Source organism: Mus caroli, chromosome 4 (assembly GCF_900094665.2).
Source record: "Mus caroli chromosome 4, CAROLI_EIJ_v1.1, whole genome shotgun sequence".
NCBI lineage: Eukaryota > Metazoa > Chordata > Mammalia > Rodentia > Muridae > Mus > Mus caroli.
The window spans coordinates 50,338,059-50,356,534 of NC_034573.1; the positions used below are offsets into that span (position 1 = coordinate 50,338,059).

Here is an 18,476-nt window from a genome sequence, read left to right on the forward strand (position 1 = left end):
GGAAGTAGGGTATCTCTCCCTCCTCATCACCACCATCCAGCAGGCAAGAGGCAGGGCTGGCTCTCACACTCACACCCATAACCTCAGCAACCCTGGTCAGCTCTGCTGTGCTGCCCAAGTGAGGTGCAGAGGCTGCTCTTCTGAGTGCTGCTGCTGGTGAAGGACAGGGAGCTCTCTGCTCTATGATCCCAGGACAGGGGAGAAGGGTCTCTTTCCCTCATCTAAGCAACCACAGGGAGATGAGTGATAGGGCCAGCTGTCCCATGCATGCATCCTCAGGCCCAACTCACCTGCTGCTTTCCTGAGTACTGCAGCTGGCTAGGTTCAGGGATCCTGCATTCATACCTCTAGAGCCAGCTCTCCCACATGCCCAGGTGAAGAGAGGGGCCAAGCATAGCCCTTGGGAGATCAACAAGGCCACAGTTGGCAGCCCAGACCAGGGATGTCTGCCTTGCTTTTGGTGGCAACATCCGTCCCAGATGTGGCCTCCAGTAGCAGCACAGGCTAGGATCCAACCATGGTCTCAGGTGGCATCACTGGCTATTCACACGAGGCTGCTCCTCATTACCCGTAATTGTCCAGTTCTGCCTCTCTTCATTGTGACCACATCCTTATTTCTCTTTGTCTTCTATTTCTCAACCACTCACTTGCTCCTCTTAGTGGCGCCTGGGTTCTCCGAGTGTCTAGGGTCATCTCAGGAGTGGTCTCAGAAGTGCTAGGCCCCACTTGTGCATTATGTCACCAGGCAGGGGTCATCTCAAGCATGGTCTGTACCCCCAGGCCAGTGTGGCACAAGACTGGGGTTCATCTCATCTGAGACTCACTCCTCTTCCGGCCTACCCAAGTGTCTGTCTGTCTTGGGCTCACTCATGCCTGGGGCCTCTGGTCCCAGGCAGAGCTCTTCTAGTCTCCAGCTTGCTTGTCCTGGGAGCCCTTCCAGATCTGCCTGACACAGGAGTAGCGGTTATCTCAGGCTAGCTCCCTGTCTGGGCCCTCTGGCACCAGACTGGTGGATATCTCAGGCTCACTTTTTTTCAGGGAATGTTAGGCTACTAATCATTCAGATGTTCACAGGTCAGAACACTGAGCGTAGACATAGCCTCTCTCCTCTCTGCCACCTACTGACACACATGTGACACAGCAGTCACACCTGCAACGCCTTTAGGGGCAGAGGATGAAAATTCTTACTTAACTCTTAGACACAGTGCACTGATGCTTTTCTCCTGAAGACTCCTCAAAGGAGCCCATGCGAAACTCAAACATATTAAGTATTTATTACAACTTTGTAAAGGAACAGCACACAGGGCTGCTGAATGCAAAAGCCAGTCACAGTGGAACATGGCCATCCAAACCTAACCATCAGCTTTCAGATCCAACAGGACTACAGTGCCAATATTAAGTGACAACGCCTAGCATGGTAGTATGCATTTGTAATCCTAGTATTCAGGAAACAGAGAGAGAGAGGAGATAGGAGATATCCAGTTCAAAGCCAGCCTGGGTGGCAAAGTAAGATTCAGTCGAGGGAGAGGGAGAGGAGGGGATACTGGGCTGGGGAGGGTGCAAAAGTATCTTGCATAAAAGCACCTTGATGTCAGTCAGAAAGTTGCTCCCTGTAGAAAGCGCAGTAGGGACACAGCAGAAGGTGAAGCGTCTATGAGAAGGGCTCCGGTGCAAAGCTGGAGCAGAGCTGGCCTTTAAAGGATCTTCCTGGGCAATGCACCTGTCGTCCCGGACAGCTCTGCCTCAGCCAGACTGAAGACTGACGAGGATGGCCGCCAGCCTCTCAAAGGCTATTTTTATGCTACTGGGAAGAGAGGGGTTTTGTCTGTCTTGTTCTCTTTTCCTTTTCCTTTTATGGGAACAATGATTACAAAAGACTTTTTAAAAAGCAGATAAACAAAAGATAACCTATTGTTGCAATTTTCATCATTAATAAAGACCTTCCCCAAGCTTCCTGAGTAGGAATAGGGAGAAAAGCCAAGGGCATTTCACACACACATACAGACAACTGTTGGGTCAGTTCAAGGTGTCTGGATGACTAGTTCCAGACAATGATACTCTTTAGAAGTATGTGCAACATGCAATGCCCAAGACTCCACTGTGTACCTGGCTTTAAGACTACTTAGCTAACCACTTGATACCACTGATCACTTTCTCAATATAACTGAGTCACAATATAATTGTTTGTCTACTCCGAATAGAGTGTATAATGGGTTCCACAACTATTTACTCTGAATAGCTAGGAATACACAAAAAATAAGACTATAGCATCTTTTACTTGGCAATGAGACACAGGACAAGGAAGGCGCTATGGGGTCTAGGCTGCAAACAGCCAAACCTTTCCAGAAAGAGAAAAAGAGAAGAGCCAAGAAACTTGAGCTTGCAATACATGAACTCAAGAGGCTTGCTTCATGGAAAATTTTGACCAGATACAATGAACAGACTTGGAGATAACTAAGCATTGTACTTCCAGTAACACTGTATTTCCCGTATCTTATCCCTGCAGGGGACAGCATGAACATAACAAGAGAGACAAAACAGGAGGGTCCTGAAACCCCAGGAGGTAAAGACAATGTGGGGGGAGGAGGCGTTCTCCTGAGCAAATGCCAAGGTGATGGAAACCCGACTAAAGCCGATCTGTGAACACATATCAGGTCTTTGTAAATCACAGCAGCAGAATAGAGTGGCAAACTCCTGGGAACTTTTCCTCAAAGCATGTGCTCTGCTCCTAGGACCTTCTTAAAGTAAGATAAAGGTCTTGAAAGCACTGGCATCCTTCGCTACTTCCACACTCAATGTTTCTATGAATACAAGGAAGGTAACTGGGATGCCACGGGACGCTAGTAAGAACAGCATACTCTTGTCCCTACCTGATAGCCTCTTCCACAGACTGGCCGATAATGTTAGAGGAAGGGCCTGGCTGAGAGAGTGGCGTCAGGCTGATCACCCACTTCACTGGCTTATAGTACTCATCACTGGAACTTAACAGATAAAACAGTGTGGTCAGGAAAATTATCTGCAAAACAAAGGACAGGATCTCCTAAAAATCACATTTATGATGTATGGAAGCTATACATGCACAAAAACAGAGCCCAGGAAATGCTGTAATCCATAAGGGAATACAATGGGTGCTGTCTAAATGTACCTACCAGAGACAGCACGAAGTTGAGAAGGGCAGTGCCACTGTAGAAGAGGATGGTCAGCAGGGTGGTGACTGTGGTGAACAGCAGGCTCACGTTCCGGCTCATAACAATCCACAGAGACTCCAGGATCTGACGGAGAGGGACAGCTGGGGTCAACACGAATCCTCATAAAGGGGGCAGCTGTAGCCACATAGTGTGCTTTTAGGGCACTGTCTTACTAGCCATAGTGGAAAACATAAAAACTGTTGCCTACTTTATAAGCAGAAAAATCATCCAAAACCATCTATGTTCAATAGTGAAGAAAATGGCTAAGTAGTTATAATGAATCCATTCCAAATAACACTTAAAATCGTACAGCAGCTATCACAGACATTTCACTCTATTATGCTGGTTTTATTTGTTTAGTTTGGTTTCTCAAAACTGAGTTTCTCTGTGGAGCAGCCCTGGCTACCCTGGAACTCCCTTTATAGACCTGGCTGGCCTCGAACTTACAGAGGTTTATTTGCCTCTGCCTCCCACATGCTGGGATTAAAGGTATGCACAGCCATGCCCAGCTTCTATTATGCTCTTTTTAAAACACAGGATTTTTATATATTCTATGAATTTTAACTATAAAAACAGAATATATGTATGTCTACAGAAGAATACGTGATCTCTCTGTGGATCTATTTAGTTTGGAGAGCTGTAAGTGTCGGTCACGCATTAGATTAGCTAACTACCCTCTACCCTTACCATCTCTAACTCTGATTCAACTATAAATATAATGTATTATCCCAAAGTCTTGAAATCCCAATGAAAATAATGATGAGGCAAGGATTAATGACAGAGCCTTTCCTGGGACAGACTAAGCTCACTCAGTTGATCTATCACCTATAAATTCAAGAGAAGCAGTTATCAAGTTGGTTGTGCACACTGTCAGTAAAACATGAGCAAAGGGAGATGTCAATATCTTCTCAGGTCTCCGTTTAATTTCTTGTGCCTTCATCAACTAAAACCCCTTATAATGTCTGCTCTTCCCAAGTGGGTACTTGCTCCTAATGAAACACGAACCAAAAGGGTCAGGAGGATGAGTTCTGCCCCAGCTACTGAATGTTCCCAGGAACAGTGCTGTGAGGGAAGCAATGTGGATAGCTTTACAGACACACGAGCTCAGTCACAAAGGGTTGCTGCAGCTAGGACCAGAACACTGACATCTGCAGTTCTCTTTGGTGCCTTTCTAAGACAGTAGCTCTGGTCCAGTCACATGCTCATATTATGACATGCAGTCTATGCAAGGGTTGGCCATTCCTTTTCCACCTCAAATGCACAATTTATAAGGGGCATTCTATTGCCTTCAGAATGTCTTGCAAGCCTCAGCTTAGTCTGTATATAAGAATTCAACAGGCAGGCTTCATTTACAAAAACTCCTTACAAAAAAATCTTGAAAATGCTTCACTGTGCCTACAAAAATATGCACCATTAACTGTTTGACCTTGTGGGATAAAGAATGAATGAACAAAGCCACTGATTCTAAGAGACAATGCCTGTATTTGTAATTTGGCAAGCATACTTTTGGGGCCCCAGTCACTCTGGAATTTTTAATCAAAAAATTTACATAGTTTCTGAGTCACACAAATAGAAAACACCCTCCTGAAACTCTTAAGAAATTACCGGAATACAGCAATTGTAGACTGGGAGTCTCCAACAACAACCAAGTAACCCTTTTTACTTAAAAAGAGATCAACTAGAGACAACACAGAGGACAGTGCTAGAATGTTCACTCAATCATCAAAGTAGAGTTTGAGTTTAATCAGCAGGCTTAGAAAGGAGGGATCAGCAAAGGCAGGAGATCAGGAAGAAAGCCCACAAAACTCAAAAAAACGCAACCGATTTGTAGAGGTAAAACTGCATCCCAACTCAAAAATGGCAAACATGAGCCGGGCTGGCATTAATTTATTCAATAGTGGCAACATAACCAAAAAGATGCCTCAAACAGAGTCCCCGGCCATGAAATGTAAGCCCAGAGGAAACTCACAAGCAGCTAAGCAACTTGGTCACAGAGGGCAGGGCAGTTAGAACGAACAAGCGGCCTCAGCATCCTCCTGCTTCGCTGCTTCCCTCCCGAGTCCACCACCATCCAACCTCCCTCTGAGTGTCATTCTACAGAACCCAGGAAGCACAAAAACAGAACACTGCAAGGATGCAGGGGTCAAAATAGGAACACAACCCTTTCCTACAAAGATGGGGTTACCTTCCTGTCAGACTAGGAGCCCAGAGACTGGCTGTAAGCTCCACTGAGCCTTTCTGGTTCCTTTTCCTGCTCTAGCCTTATAGGAAATGAACTGCACAAGGAGGTCTCAGTATGCCACTTCAGCTCTGCCACTGCTCTTTAAAGTACAAAAATAATAAAGAGAAGCTATAATGTGCCTCCTTGTATTAGTTTAGTTGACAACCTAACACCAGGCTCTATTCTACAGTAGTAATAAAGAACTTAAAATCTAGTCAGGGAATATGGAGAAATGGCTCAGCAGTTAAGAGCACTGGCTGCTCTTACACAGGACCCAGATTCCGTTCATAGCATCCACATAGTGGCTAGGAACCATCTGTTAACTACAGTTCCAAAGGTTCTGATGACCTCTTCTGGCCACTGTAGAGACTGCATACACACATGCAGGGAAAACACTCATAAAGACAATAAAAATATATCTTTAAAATTATTCAGAAAGACTAAACATCAATACTAAATAAGGTAAACTATACTCAAGCAACAAGTAAGGGTGTGGAACTGAGTGTAGGGAGCTCTGTCTTCTGAAGCACCCTGGGGAGAGCTGGGGAACCTGCCAAAACATCAGAGGAGACCAAAGCAAACCCCATGTGCAGCAAACCCTGGCGCCTGTGCTGGGGAGGCAGGGGCAGGTGCAGCTCTGTGAACTGAGGCCAGCCAGGCCTAGGAAGACCATGCCTCAAAACTCAGAACAGGAGACAAATAAGGCAAAGAAAAGAAACAAAGACAGAAAAGCGTGAAACAAAGAGATCCAAGCTCTCCCGAGGAGGAAAAATGTTCTAGAAGATAATGCATGCTCTGTAAGAACCCCATTCCTCAACCAACCAAAAAAGAAAACTGAGTATGTGTTAACTGCTATAATACACTGAGTCTGTGACTAAAACAAGAACAATTTTATTGGTTCTCTAAGGAACTTGATTGAGGGGTGTTAAATTAGAAAATATTTACAAAACATTTAGCATGATATAAATTAGGTACTTGTGTGCGGACATTCATGTATAGATCACATGTGCCTGTGTATCCATGAGAATGGAGGCCAGAGGTCGACATCAGGGGTCTTCCTCATTCACGCTCTACGTCATTTTTTTAAGGCAAGGCTTCTTACTGCACCTGGAGTGCATCTATCAGATAGACTGGCTGTCCAGCAGGGCCAGATGAGCTGCCTATCTCTGCATCCCACCCCACCCCCCGCCCCCGCTCAGCACTGGGGTTACAGGTGTATGCCACCACCTCTGACTTTTATACAGATGTAGAGGGTCTGAATTCAGGTCCTCATGATTGTACAGCAAAGACTTTTTCAACTAAGCCATTTCCTGAGCCCCAGAAAATAGTATTTTTAACACATTAAAGTGTGTTCATGGTATCATGAAAATGAGAACCACTGGGCTAGTAAAGAAGAGGGAAGAGATTATCAAAACAAATAGTTGGGCACCCTGTCAAGTGCCTGTAATATAAGGTGCTTGGAGACTGAGGCAGGAGGATTGCTTGAAGCCACGAGTTCACAGACAGCCTGGGAAACAGAGTGAGTCCCTATTAATTAAGTAAGCTGTTAAATTAGAAGACAGAAAATGAAAGACATCACTTTTCAGATTTCATTTCAGATTGTGGCAGCACCTCAGTTGAGAGGAAAAGCATGGGAGTGCAGGGAGGTGGCTGGACTAAGGGAGAGGTGAGAAACCCAAGAGTGTCAGAGAGCACCGAAGGCTTGGAAAAAGTCACATCTTTACCTTCATCTTCCATATTTGGAAGCCAAAAGATAATATCTAAAATGGCAAAACAAGAAAGAGCATGATAAACAACACTTTGGCAATCCAGAGGCAACCACCAGAGAAGGCTGTCCAGCAGCAGACAGCTAGTCCTGAGTCTCACACGGGCGGGCGGCATCCAGCTATGCCCCTGGATCGCTCCACTCAGCCTGAATTCCTTAGACCTTAGTACTGTGAGTACTTCTAAACTTGTTAATTTGATGAGAGTCACATGTTTATTCACAAGAAAAATTTTCTCTGTGAAGTTACATGCCAAGACACCTGGCAAAGTGGCTCTGGGGAATGAAGGTGGAGATTAAGGTTCAACAATGGGGTAGGATGCAAGGCAGACGGAGTCAGTGGGAAGCCAGCTGGTGCAGCCTTTACACTTGTTCCTCTAGTGATATCCACCCCTACTTCCACATATCAAGGGCTTTACCAACCAGAAAACCTGGTCTGTCTGTAATGTCCAGCTTAGGGCACTCTAGTGACCCTGAGCCCACAGGCTTGTTCATGTTTCAGGAGTCAGTGTTTCTCAGGTGTTCTGAGCCAGACCTCAAGACTCAGCTTCTGGACAGCTTTCTGGTTTAATCAAAGCCTATGCATTCCATGGTACTAAAAACAGGGTAGCTGAAGACACTGAGGTAAGAAAAGCTGGGTTTAAGTCAGCCAGCAGTAACCCACTCCATCTTACCGAAAGAAAGGTCTCGATGTTCTCATGAACAAAAGAGGCAAGATCTTGCCAGTCCAAAATATCTCCCAGCCAGCTGTTCTGACGGCTCACATGCATCCTGTGCCCTTTGTGCCTTCCAGAGTGTGTCACGTTCTATGGAACAAGGCCAGTGACATGTGAAACTCCCATTTTAACACATCCAAGGAAAAATGCCTTTTGTTTTACACCTGTTTAAAATAATTCAGTAAGTACTCACCTATGAAAATCCTTGCAAATTTAAGATATTAGAGTTCCACCTAAAGACTAATAGTTCAGCATTTCTGCATTCACATTCCAGGTACTGTGTCTAGGGTGACACAATTGCTTCTCTCCTAACCAGGAACTCACAGCACCCAGAGGGTGCCTGTAAACCTTCACTTCCTTCAGTGCCTCTACCTTCTCCTGATTTCCTACCTTTGCCTCTTTCTCCATTCTTAATTATGTACACTATGTAATAATGTAAGAGCAGAAAGAGAAGAAACTAACACAGAGCCAAGAAGGGGTGTGGGATCTAATTTGTCTGTCAGTCTGCAAAAATTTACATGGGCAGGAAGCACTGAATTTGAAAGGGAAACGAGCAGACAAAATGAGGTTAAAATTCAGAGGCAGGTAAACATTTTGTGTGCCCCTCCTTTCTTCCCGAGCGCAGATGCTCTGGAGTCTGCTACATGCGAGAGGGAGAGAACACAACCCAATTTTCCCATGTACACATCTATCTTCAAGTCTCTGGCCCTCCAACAAAAAAATGGGGCTCAAACAGGATGAATGACAAGAAAAGCTACATGTTAAGAAGATCTAGAGTGAGCACAAAAAACAAATGAGACCTTTCTTTTTTTTTTGGGGGGGGGGTTTCGAGACAGGGTTTCTCTTTATAGCTCTGGCTGTCCTGGCGCTCACTTTGGAGACCAAGCTGGCCTCGAACTCAGAAATCCACCTGCCTCTGCCTCCCGAGTGCTGGGATTAAAGGCGTGCGCCACCACGCCCGGCTCAAATGAGACCTTTCTAACTGCTTAGCCCCTCAGACAGAATGAAATACTTTAGCTCACATACCACTGTTAGCTTTAACTCTCAAGTCTTATCCACGGAAGTCACTCATCTCAGGGAAAGACCTACAAGGTGTCATGTAGAACATGTCACGTTCTTGTTAAGCAAGAAACTCAAACTCGGCCACTCGCCTCTGGCGTGTTCTTCCTCGCTTCAAGTTAACCCTGGGAAAACCCAGCAGCTCTGCACCACTGTTCATATAACATGGCCTAGGAACCGGCTCAGCAGAATCCGCTGTTTATACAGAGTGGAAGCCACGCTCGTTCTACCATAAACTCCAAAGTTAAAGTATGTAAGTATAAGCAACACAAAAAAAACAGTCTGGAAGGGAAAGTTTCTGAAGTTTAGATCTATTTCTGTCTCCTCAAACAGAAAGGTTTTCAAAGTCTAGAATTCACCAGTTCCAAACAATAGCCACTAACCACAGGTGGCTACTGAACACTTAAAGTATGGCTCACACTAAATCTGAGCTGTGCTGCTAGTGCAAAACACACTTGAAAGAGTTCAAAGACTTGCTTGTATACTGAATTTATTTTATAAGGTGTATACTGAATTTATTTTATAAGGTATATACTGAAATGACAGTGGAAAACCTGAATTAAATGAAATATTATTAAAATTAATCTCATCCATTTTTAGTTATTTAATATTCTTGTCTGTGCTATTTAATGCAGCTACTAGAAAAATGCCACCTACGTGGCTTGTAGAAGCTTGGAGTGTAACAGCTCAGTGACAGACCTTGTGCTTATTAACACACACGACGCCATCACCAGGAGCAAACAGACGTGGCTTCTGTATCTGCACTGCCCACAGCTACTGCAGAGGAAGACACTACATTATGAGCAAACGATGGACTAGGACACCTCAGAGATTACCGGGTTTGCCAAAGAAACTAACCACCAATGGAAGCTGACACTGACAAAGGCTTAAGTTCTCACTGCTGGAATGGGAAGTTAAACTCCAAAGTTAACAAAGTCCTCGTCTTGGTTACGGTTTTGTTGCTGTGAACAGACACCATGACCAATGCAAGTCTTATAAAAAACAACATTTAATTGGGGCTGCCTTACAGGTTCAGAGGTTCAGTCCATTATCATCAAGGTGGGAGCATGGCAGCATCCAGGCTGTCATGGCACAGGCAGAGCTGAGAGTTCTATGTCTTCATCCAAAGGCTGCTAGTGGAAGACTGACTTCCAGGCAACTAGGGTGAGGATCTTATGCCCACACCCACAGTGACACACCTATTCCAACCAGGTCACACCTATTCCAACAAGGCCACACCTCCAGATGGTGCCACTCCCTGGTCCAAGGATATACAAACCATCACAGTCCTATAGACCCAATCACCCCGTAAAGCACAATGGTATCACTAGTTACTATGGACACTTAATCTAAAAGAACTTACCTTAACAAACCAAGAGTGATACAGTCTGTCCCACAGTTCTAGAACTTGCTTTTCAATCACAGCTGTATTGTTCACCTTATCTCCTAGAATTTTGTGAAGCTAGAAGAAAAATACAGGTACAATCTGATATTTTAAGTAATTTAGTATGTTCAATACATGCTGGGTCTTTGTTTTGTTTTTAAATGCCTCCACCTTCCCGTAAATTCTCTCATCCTCCTTCCCACTTCTCTTCCTGGGTCTCAGGGTACAAGAGAAGAAGACAAATGCAAACACACTTAATGACCGATTTGACCTTACCTGTCCAGTGGAAAGCCCTTCCAAAGCAAGTCTAGAGCTTAAGTCTTGCATTACTCCAATTAATGGTTGCCTTAAGACTCTTAAGTAAAATTTAGGACCTTACATACAAGCACAAATCTCTCCCTGAGTCTACTGAGACAGGCAGAGCTGGCAGGACAGACTTCTGGGAACCTGACACAGCAGCCACAACTTACACTCACTGTAGTGTCTCATCCTATTTCCTTATTAGAGACATTTGTAAAGCTCAGAGGAAAGAGCTCAGGAGGAGATCACTTGCCTCGCACGGGCAGGACCTTGCTCAATCCCTAGCACAGGTCAAAAAAAGGGGGAGGGGGGACTTAGAGCTTTTGATTTTTCTATGTCTAAGTATATGAGCATACATATGCACAAATGAGTGTCAAAACCAATGGTGGACACCACGTGTCTCCCTCAGTCATTTTCCACTTTACTTTTTGAGACGGAGTTTAAGTTAACCTTGAGCTCACCAGATTCAACTAGACTGGCCAGTCAGCAGCCCAGAGATGTTACTGCCTCTATTTCTCAGCACTGGGATTACAACACTGGGATTACTACGCTGGTTTTTCTTTTGTTCATTTGTTTTGAGACAAGATCTTTCTCATTTGTAGTCCAGGCTGGCCTCCAACTCAGAAAGACCCACCTGCTTCTGCCTGTCCTGGGGTTAAAGATGTGGGTTGGGTTTCATTTACACAGGCGCTGGGGAGCAAATGCAGGTCTTCAGGCTTGCATGACAAACTGCCAAATACTTTACAAACTGAACCATCTCCCTAGTCTCAAGACAATTCTTTATTTTGGTTTTTCGAGACAGGGTTTCTCTGTATAGCCCTGGCTGTCCTGGAACTCACTTTGTAGACCAGGCTGGTCTCGAACTCAGAAATCCGCCTGCCTCTGCCTCCCGAGTGCTGGGATTAAAGGCGTGCTCCACCACGCCTGGCTCTCAAGACAATTTTAAAAGACAAGCATTGGTTTGTAGTTCCATTTTCTTAAAATAACTGCTTCCATTTTCCCATTTTTTCTATAACTTCCTATCCATTTACAGAGATGAAATATAAAATCTGTGTTTTTGAATCATAAGCATTTCTATCTCTAGTGTTTGTCACCATCTTACATCCAATGGTGTTATGTCCATTTATTAAATTCACTGTACTTAGTCACTACTCACAGGAGGATATATAAACAGTCCCAATTATTAAGGCAGTCAGCATCTTCACATATGGTTCATGATTCGCATCCCCAGTGTAAACTGAAGAGTCGTCAAGGCAAGTAATGGAGTGCTGTGCACTGGCCAACAACGCTCTAAGGAGCTGTGTAAGGACTGCTTTGGAGTACTCACAGGACACCACTTTCCCCAAGGCAGTGTGAACTAACTGAAAGCCTTAAAGATAATTTAGCAGGCTTTAAGTGTTCTTCATTCCTTTAATGATGAGATGCTAATTCTCCAAACTGGTTGACAATATGCACTTAGGTACTTCTTGGCCCACATGATGTTGGCCTTATAAATACCTGAACCAGTTATATCTGGTACAAACCTCTTATAAAAGTGGTTTGCTCATAAGCTAGACACAAAGTATTCATAATAAATATAAAAGCCACCTATCTCTGAAAAGCATTTTACAACTTTAAATGGCTTTTTCGTACATTGTGTGATCTTTGTAACCACCCAAGAGTGAAAAGAGAGTGGCTTTGTAGGCTGCAGGTATAACTCAATGGAGTTCATGCATGATACCTAAGCTCAGACCAGTACCTCAAAAGGCACTAGTTTTAAAGTGTCTATGGTCCCTGTTAAGTGTGCAGAACCAGTACTGAACTGTTTAACATAGGGAATAGAAGTCTATCCCAGCGGGCCTAGCATTAGGGAGGCTGAGGCAGGAGGATTTTGAGTTCAGGCCAGGCTACTCTATACAATGAGACTGTCTAACAAAATGAGAACTCCTCTAATGCTCTCTCAGGTGTAGCCTGCGTGAGCTCACAGTGGTGCTGAGCGCCAACACTCACACTCCCTTAGTTACTTCTGTCTCTGAGCACATGGCTCTCAGACAGTCACAGGCCTCCTACCACCAATTCTCCACAACAACTTCTGAGATTCCCCTAACCAGAGAAGGCCTAATTAGCCAGCCTCTAAGAGCCATTACCCAGAGTGGCCAAGAGTACAATGAAGCACTACCTTACACTGGCAGCTTGCATTGAACTCTGACTCCCAGTACAACAATGGATGGCTCTAAAGGAACACCATGGCTAAAAATAATATTGCATAATTGTACAACATGTTGTAAAACCCATTACAGCCCAGGGTGCTGTCAACCCAGCAGAACATCCGTCAGTGACCCAGAACACCATCCTGCTGTGTTACAATATACACTGCAAGACACAAGAGGACTGGATGGCGTCTCATGTGCTTAGCACCACTCTCAGCAGACTCCCGGGGCCTAAGGACTGCTTAGAGTCCCCTGCCTCACTGAGCCACTCTCTGCTGCTGCCATTCTGTCCTCACACGAGCTCTCCTCACCCTCACTGCCACTCAGAGCCTTGGAAGGCTTCTGCCCAGGCCATGCTTCTTCTAAGGCCTTCCCCAGCATTAGCTGGTGTAAGCCACTTCATGATTCTAAACTACTGAAGATGTAAAGCTCACTGGCGTCACACATGCAGTATCAATGTGTTTTTAACTACTGCATTCATACCTTACAGGTCACCCATCAGTTAGTAGATAAGCCAACAGTTGTGTATATAGTTACAGTTATTTAACCCTTACAATTGTCATCGCCCATTAGTCCGTACTCATTCCCTCAGTCCCCTCACTCTGTTCCCTGTTTAGTATGCATGTATTTTATCTATGGCTGGTCCTTTATTACTATCACTACTGTGTACACAAGTACACAGTACTTGTTTTGGAGTTGGTTTCCTTCTCCCATCATGTGGGTTCTGGGGCTCAAACTCAGGACAGCAAGTGCTTCACCTACTGAGCGACCTTGCCAGCCAATCACTGCTTTTTTTTCTTTTCTTTTTTTTTAACGTACCACTGTATTTTTCAGGTTAAAAATGTTGTGACATTTATCAGTATTTCTTCAAACTTACTACCTTAAAGGCAAACACTCAAAAGCTGTTCTATGACCTCCACACATACACCCACCTACACACCTACACAAATCTCTACCCTCTATCCCCTTCACGCAAGAAAGCACACATAGGGGGGGCTGGTGAGATGGCTCAGTGGGTAAGAGCACCCGACTGCTCTTCCGAAGGTCCAGAGTTCAAATCCCAGCAACCACATGGTGGCTCACAACCATCCGTAACGAGATCTGGCGCCCTCTTCTGGAGTATCTGAGGACAGCTTCAGTGTACTTACATATAATAAATAAATAAATAAATCTTTAAAAAAAAAAAAAAGAAAGCACACATAGTCATACAATCACATACACCATTCACACACACTTCACACTTGAAATAAATTTACCACATCAGGCTGATCTATATAACAGCTAATGAACAAGTGATGGCTAATATATACTACCCTTCTGTCTTCTAAGTCAGAACCAAAAATATTTTCTGACTTTTGATCCCAATGTCCTCATTTTTTAGGCTCTTGAACAAGAGGTTACATAGTTATTTCTTTTCTGTAAGTAGTCTGAAATTTATTTTTTAATCTAAGAAGTAGCCTGAAATTTACTTTTTTAATCTAAGATGTGAGGTGTAGTATTCACCAAAAATTTTTTTATCTTCTTACCTAAAAGGCAAGAATGTCAGAATAAAAATTTCTCCAATAAATAAATCTGAATAAAATGCTATGGCTTTATCAAAATAACACATTTATAGAAAGCTGCAAGCTCTTTGGGACTCTTCCTCCCATGACAGTTCAAAGATCTATACACACATATTTATCTCTTGCTTGTTCAATTTTTTCCCAATGTCATCATGTGCCAATTGATCAAGTGTCTTGGACAGACATAATAAACCTGAAAGACAAACCTCTCAACTCTTAGTGATTTCTTTTTCATAATTTGGGGTGTTACTTTTTTGCATTTGTTTTTCAAGACAGGGTTTCTCTGTGTAGCCCTGGCTGTCCTGGAACTCACTCTGTAGACCAGGCTGGCCTCGAACTCAGAAACCCGCCTGCCTCTGCCTCCTGAGTGCTGGGATTAAAGGCCAACACTGCCTGGCAATTTTATTGTTTTTGAAGATTTGTTTTATTGTATGAGTGTTTGGTGCTTGCAGAGGACAGAAGGTGTCAAATCTTCTGAAATTAGAGTTACAGAAGGCCAGAAGCCGGTGTGCAGGGGCTGGGAACCTAACCCAGTCCTCTGCATGAGCAGGGCGTGCCTAGCACTCTCAAGCTACCTCTCCACCCCCGTTTTTTTGAATTTTAAAAAAGAACTTAATTGCTTGTACAATTTTGGGGGTACACATTTCAGAGCCTTCAATCTTGTCAATCCTAACTACTTAATCATATTAAGGCTGAAAATTAACTATATGCTCTGGGCAATATTAGGAGAGAGATACGTCCCAACTCCAGACAGAGAAAGTTATTCTTTAAGTCCAACAACTGTGTCTTCCCTCTCACTCTCTCCCTTCCCAAGGCCCCACCCCTTTAGTCAAGTTCATCTCAAGCACGAGCACCCGAGGGCCTCTGGATCTTCACTCCACAAGTAACTGTTTAGAACTACACTCTTCCTTGGTCTGCCAGTCCTCCTAGGGTTATTCTCAAGCACCACCCTAAAGCACAGACAGACACAGCCAGAAAGCTTCATCAGAAAGAAACAAGGATTTATAGTTAGTCACCAGTGTGAGGCAAATTCATCACATGGACATCTGGATCTGCTGAGCCTGCTAAGCCTGTTTTCTCACCTGGAAGTGATAAAACACCTCACAGTGCAACAGGAAGCTTGGGCTGTTAAATGAACCTGGAAACTGCCAGGCACAGTAAGCAGCAGATACAGGACTCAAATGTGTTTGCACAATTTCTTTTTCCTCCACATGGTCTTATTTGACCAGTTAAGTTCTGTGATCATTCTATCCTAATGCACAAATAAGTCAGAAAGCAAGCAAGCAGTCAACCTCTCTAGACGGTCCAGTGCACTGGCACTGTTCAGTGTTACGTTCTGAGAGTTTGCTCCACTTTACGGCACTTGCCGTATCTATAGATGTAAATGTATTTCAAAAACAGAATCTCTGCATATCTTCTATCAAAAGAAGTTGTTGATCCTGTGAAAATCCTGCAGAGAAAGGCACAAGAAAGACTCATTTCTTACCTTGTGAGTTATCCATTCCCGTCCATACTGGTACACATTGTTTGCTGCTGAATTAAGAGCTCTTTGGACCACCTGAGCCTCAGGAAGCCAACTGACAGAAAAGAGAAAAAGAGAAAATGGAAAGAGTCCATTTTCAGTATCTTCTTCTAACAAGGCTTTGAACTAAAGCTACCAACAATGAATTATTGACGGATTACTAACACAGAGAGCATCTGATGCCAGGCCTGAAGATCCTGACCCTGACTCAGAGGCTCTGCACTCTACTCTCCCTGAGAGCCTCGTTTCCATCCTCTTCTGTCTGTTTCTCTGGTCACACCTGTCCTAGCTCACCTGCCTCGTCAGCAGAGAGGACATGATTCCGGAGCACGGAGACACTCAATATCCAACAAGATTCTCAAGTATGGGTCGTGGACAACCAGCTCCCAACCTTCCTGGGAGCCCGTTAAGAAATGAAAATGCTTGAGCCCAGTTCCAGACCTACTGAAAGACAAATGTGCACCCTAAGAGACCCTGCAGATGTCCGAGATCCATACACCTACAGAAATTCGGAACCAAAGAATCCAAGAATTAAAAGGATGAGCTAATTATTTTCAATCTCCCATCCACCCATCTCTTCATGTGGAGTCTCTCCACAAAGGTCCAGACATACTGAAAACTGTAGTTTTCAAGTTTCATTTGTTCTACAGTAAGAAGTCTCCCCTACACCTCAACCAAGAAGCCTTTTCATATACTTAATGCTTTCCAAAACCCAGAAATACTTTGTATATCCCCGAGACTGTCAATCAGTGTTATACACCTATAGGTACAATGTTATTATGCCCGGTGTCAAGATTATCCTTGTATTATTCAAATGCCAATTTGTATGTGCCCATATCTAGTTTCAGTCCTTATTTTGAGACTCTTCTCTCTCAATGTTGTGTAAACAACTGTTCCCCATTATTCCCTGATCAGTCAATAAAGCTAGCTGACCAGCCAATGACTGAGCAGGGGAAAGAATAGGGCTGAACTTCCTCACAGCGGGGGCAGGGAGGGATGCAGAGAGAGGGCAGACAAAGAGACAGAGAGATGGGAGAGGGGGAAATAGCCATGGGGAGAGAAACCAGGAGACACCTTGAGAAAAGAGTTTGAGCAGAGAAAGCCCTAAAATCCAAGAATCTTGGGGATTCTGGCTAGAGCAGCTTAGAGGATTAGAACAGGGTAGTACTGCTCAGCGGTTGTGCCCTGATAGCTTAGCAAGTAACTATAATGCTCCAGGCTTAATTACTGGGAGCTAGCTGGGTTAAAAGGAAAACAAACACTTCACAAAAACTGTCACTAACATATACCAAATACCAAACCTCACAAATTTAGCAGGTCTGGTTTCAATTATCTAATCATGCTGAAAGGCCAAGGCAACAATACCTGGGTTTTTATTTTTCTGAGGCTCAAATAGGATACATGCTACCAAGCTGGCCCATGAAATGAGTCAAAACACTATTAACAGCCTCAGTTCTTAGCAGCTTCAAGGATTGTGTACGTACAACATGATCGTATCAAGAAAACTGATTGCTGTCAATAGCCACACAAGTTAAGATGTCTGGAAAAATGTTCTTTCATATGGAGAAAAGAGTAATAAGATATGTCAATAAATTACAAGGTATAGCCAGGCATCAGGACATGCCTGAATTCTCAGTACTTGGAAGTCTGAGGCAAGAGTGGGTGTCTCTGAGTGTTAGGTCAGTCTGACCTTCACAGCCGGATCAGAAACTGTCTCTAATCTGAAGTACTTCCTCACCACAGTATTCCAGTTATCAAAGCTTTGGCAAACCATATTCTTCTCTTCTAATGTAGCGGTATCAGTGAATACTGGTCCACACAAACAGATGCTGAAACCAGGTCACCCGTGTGTATCCAGTTCCAAAACTGTATGCTTACTTTGCCCACTCTGGGTGATTTGCTAGAGTTTCATTAATCAGACTACTTGTGACTTCAATCATGTGTACACTCTCTTGATGTACCTATAATATAAAGAGGAAAAAAGTAAGTAATGAACACAATTCAAAATGTCCTTTTCTATTACTTTTATAGGATCAAATAATTATATATCCTGATTTTATTAAATTAGAAATAGGTATTTACAAGTTGCTAAACATTATACACTGAAATATATATATATATATACACACATATATACATATATAAGCATACATATATATATATATATATATATACACACACACACACACACACACACACACACACACACACATACATATATATCTTCCCTGTTCTCAAGAAGCTCAAACTGATTTTTAAAAAATCCAAACACTTAAAACTCATGAACAAGTACAGATTATATCCATGCTTGTACCTTCATATGCAATACCAAACCTTTGCAGTAATACAGTGAGTATGCAGAGTGAGATACACAGACAAATAAGCCGGAATATGGTTCTGTGTGGTGCTGCATACAGAAAAAAAAAGCCACTGGGTACTGAAACCGAAACCTGCCTGTTGTGGCACCATTGCATACACTAGTAAGATCTTGCTGAAAGGACCCAAATATAGCTGTCTCTTGTGAGACGATGCCGGGGCCTAGCAAACACAGGAGTGGATGTTCACAGTCAGCT

The 18,476-nt window shown here is 43.7% G+C and overlaps 1 protein-coding gene and 1 non-coding gene across 5 annotated transcripts in view; both read right to left on the reverse strand.

Moving 5' to 3' along the window:
* The window catches only part of Tmem245 (transmembrane protein 245), a 75,779-nt gene that overhangs the window by 20,108 nt on the left and 37,195 nt on the right, over positions 1-18,476 (reverse strand). For 2 of the 4 annotated variants that reach the window (XM_021161326.2, XM_029475923.1), the window contains 7 exons: positions 17,782-17,864; positions 15,868-15,958; positions 10,310-10,408; positions 7,846-7,977; positions 7,134-7,169; positions 3,150-3,272; positions 2,871-3,016 (listed from right to left, as the gene is read on the reverse strand). In XM_021161326.2, the coding sequence (XP_021016985.1) occupies positions 2,871-3,016; positions 3,150-3,272; positions 7,134-7,169; positions 7,846-7,977; positions 10,310-10,408; positions 15,868-15,958; positions 17,782-17,864 (710 nt within the window). The remainder of the gene's footprint in view (positions 1-2,870; positions 3,017-3,149; positions 3,273-7,133; positions 7,170-7,845; positions 7,978-10,309; positions 10,409-15,867; positions 15,959-17,781; positions 17,865-18,476) is intronic. The other 2 variants (XM_021161328.2, XM_029475924.1) reach the window with 1 other exon arrangement.
* Positions 1,041-1,172, reverse strand: LOC115030988. Its single transcript, XR_003836580.1, has one exon. It is a non-coding gene; the product is annotated as a small nucleolar RNA SNORA17 (small nucleolar RNA).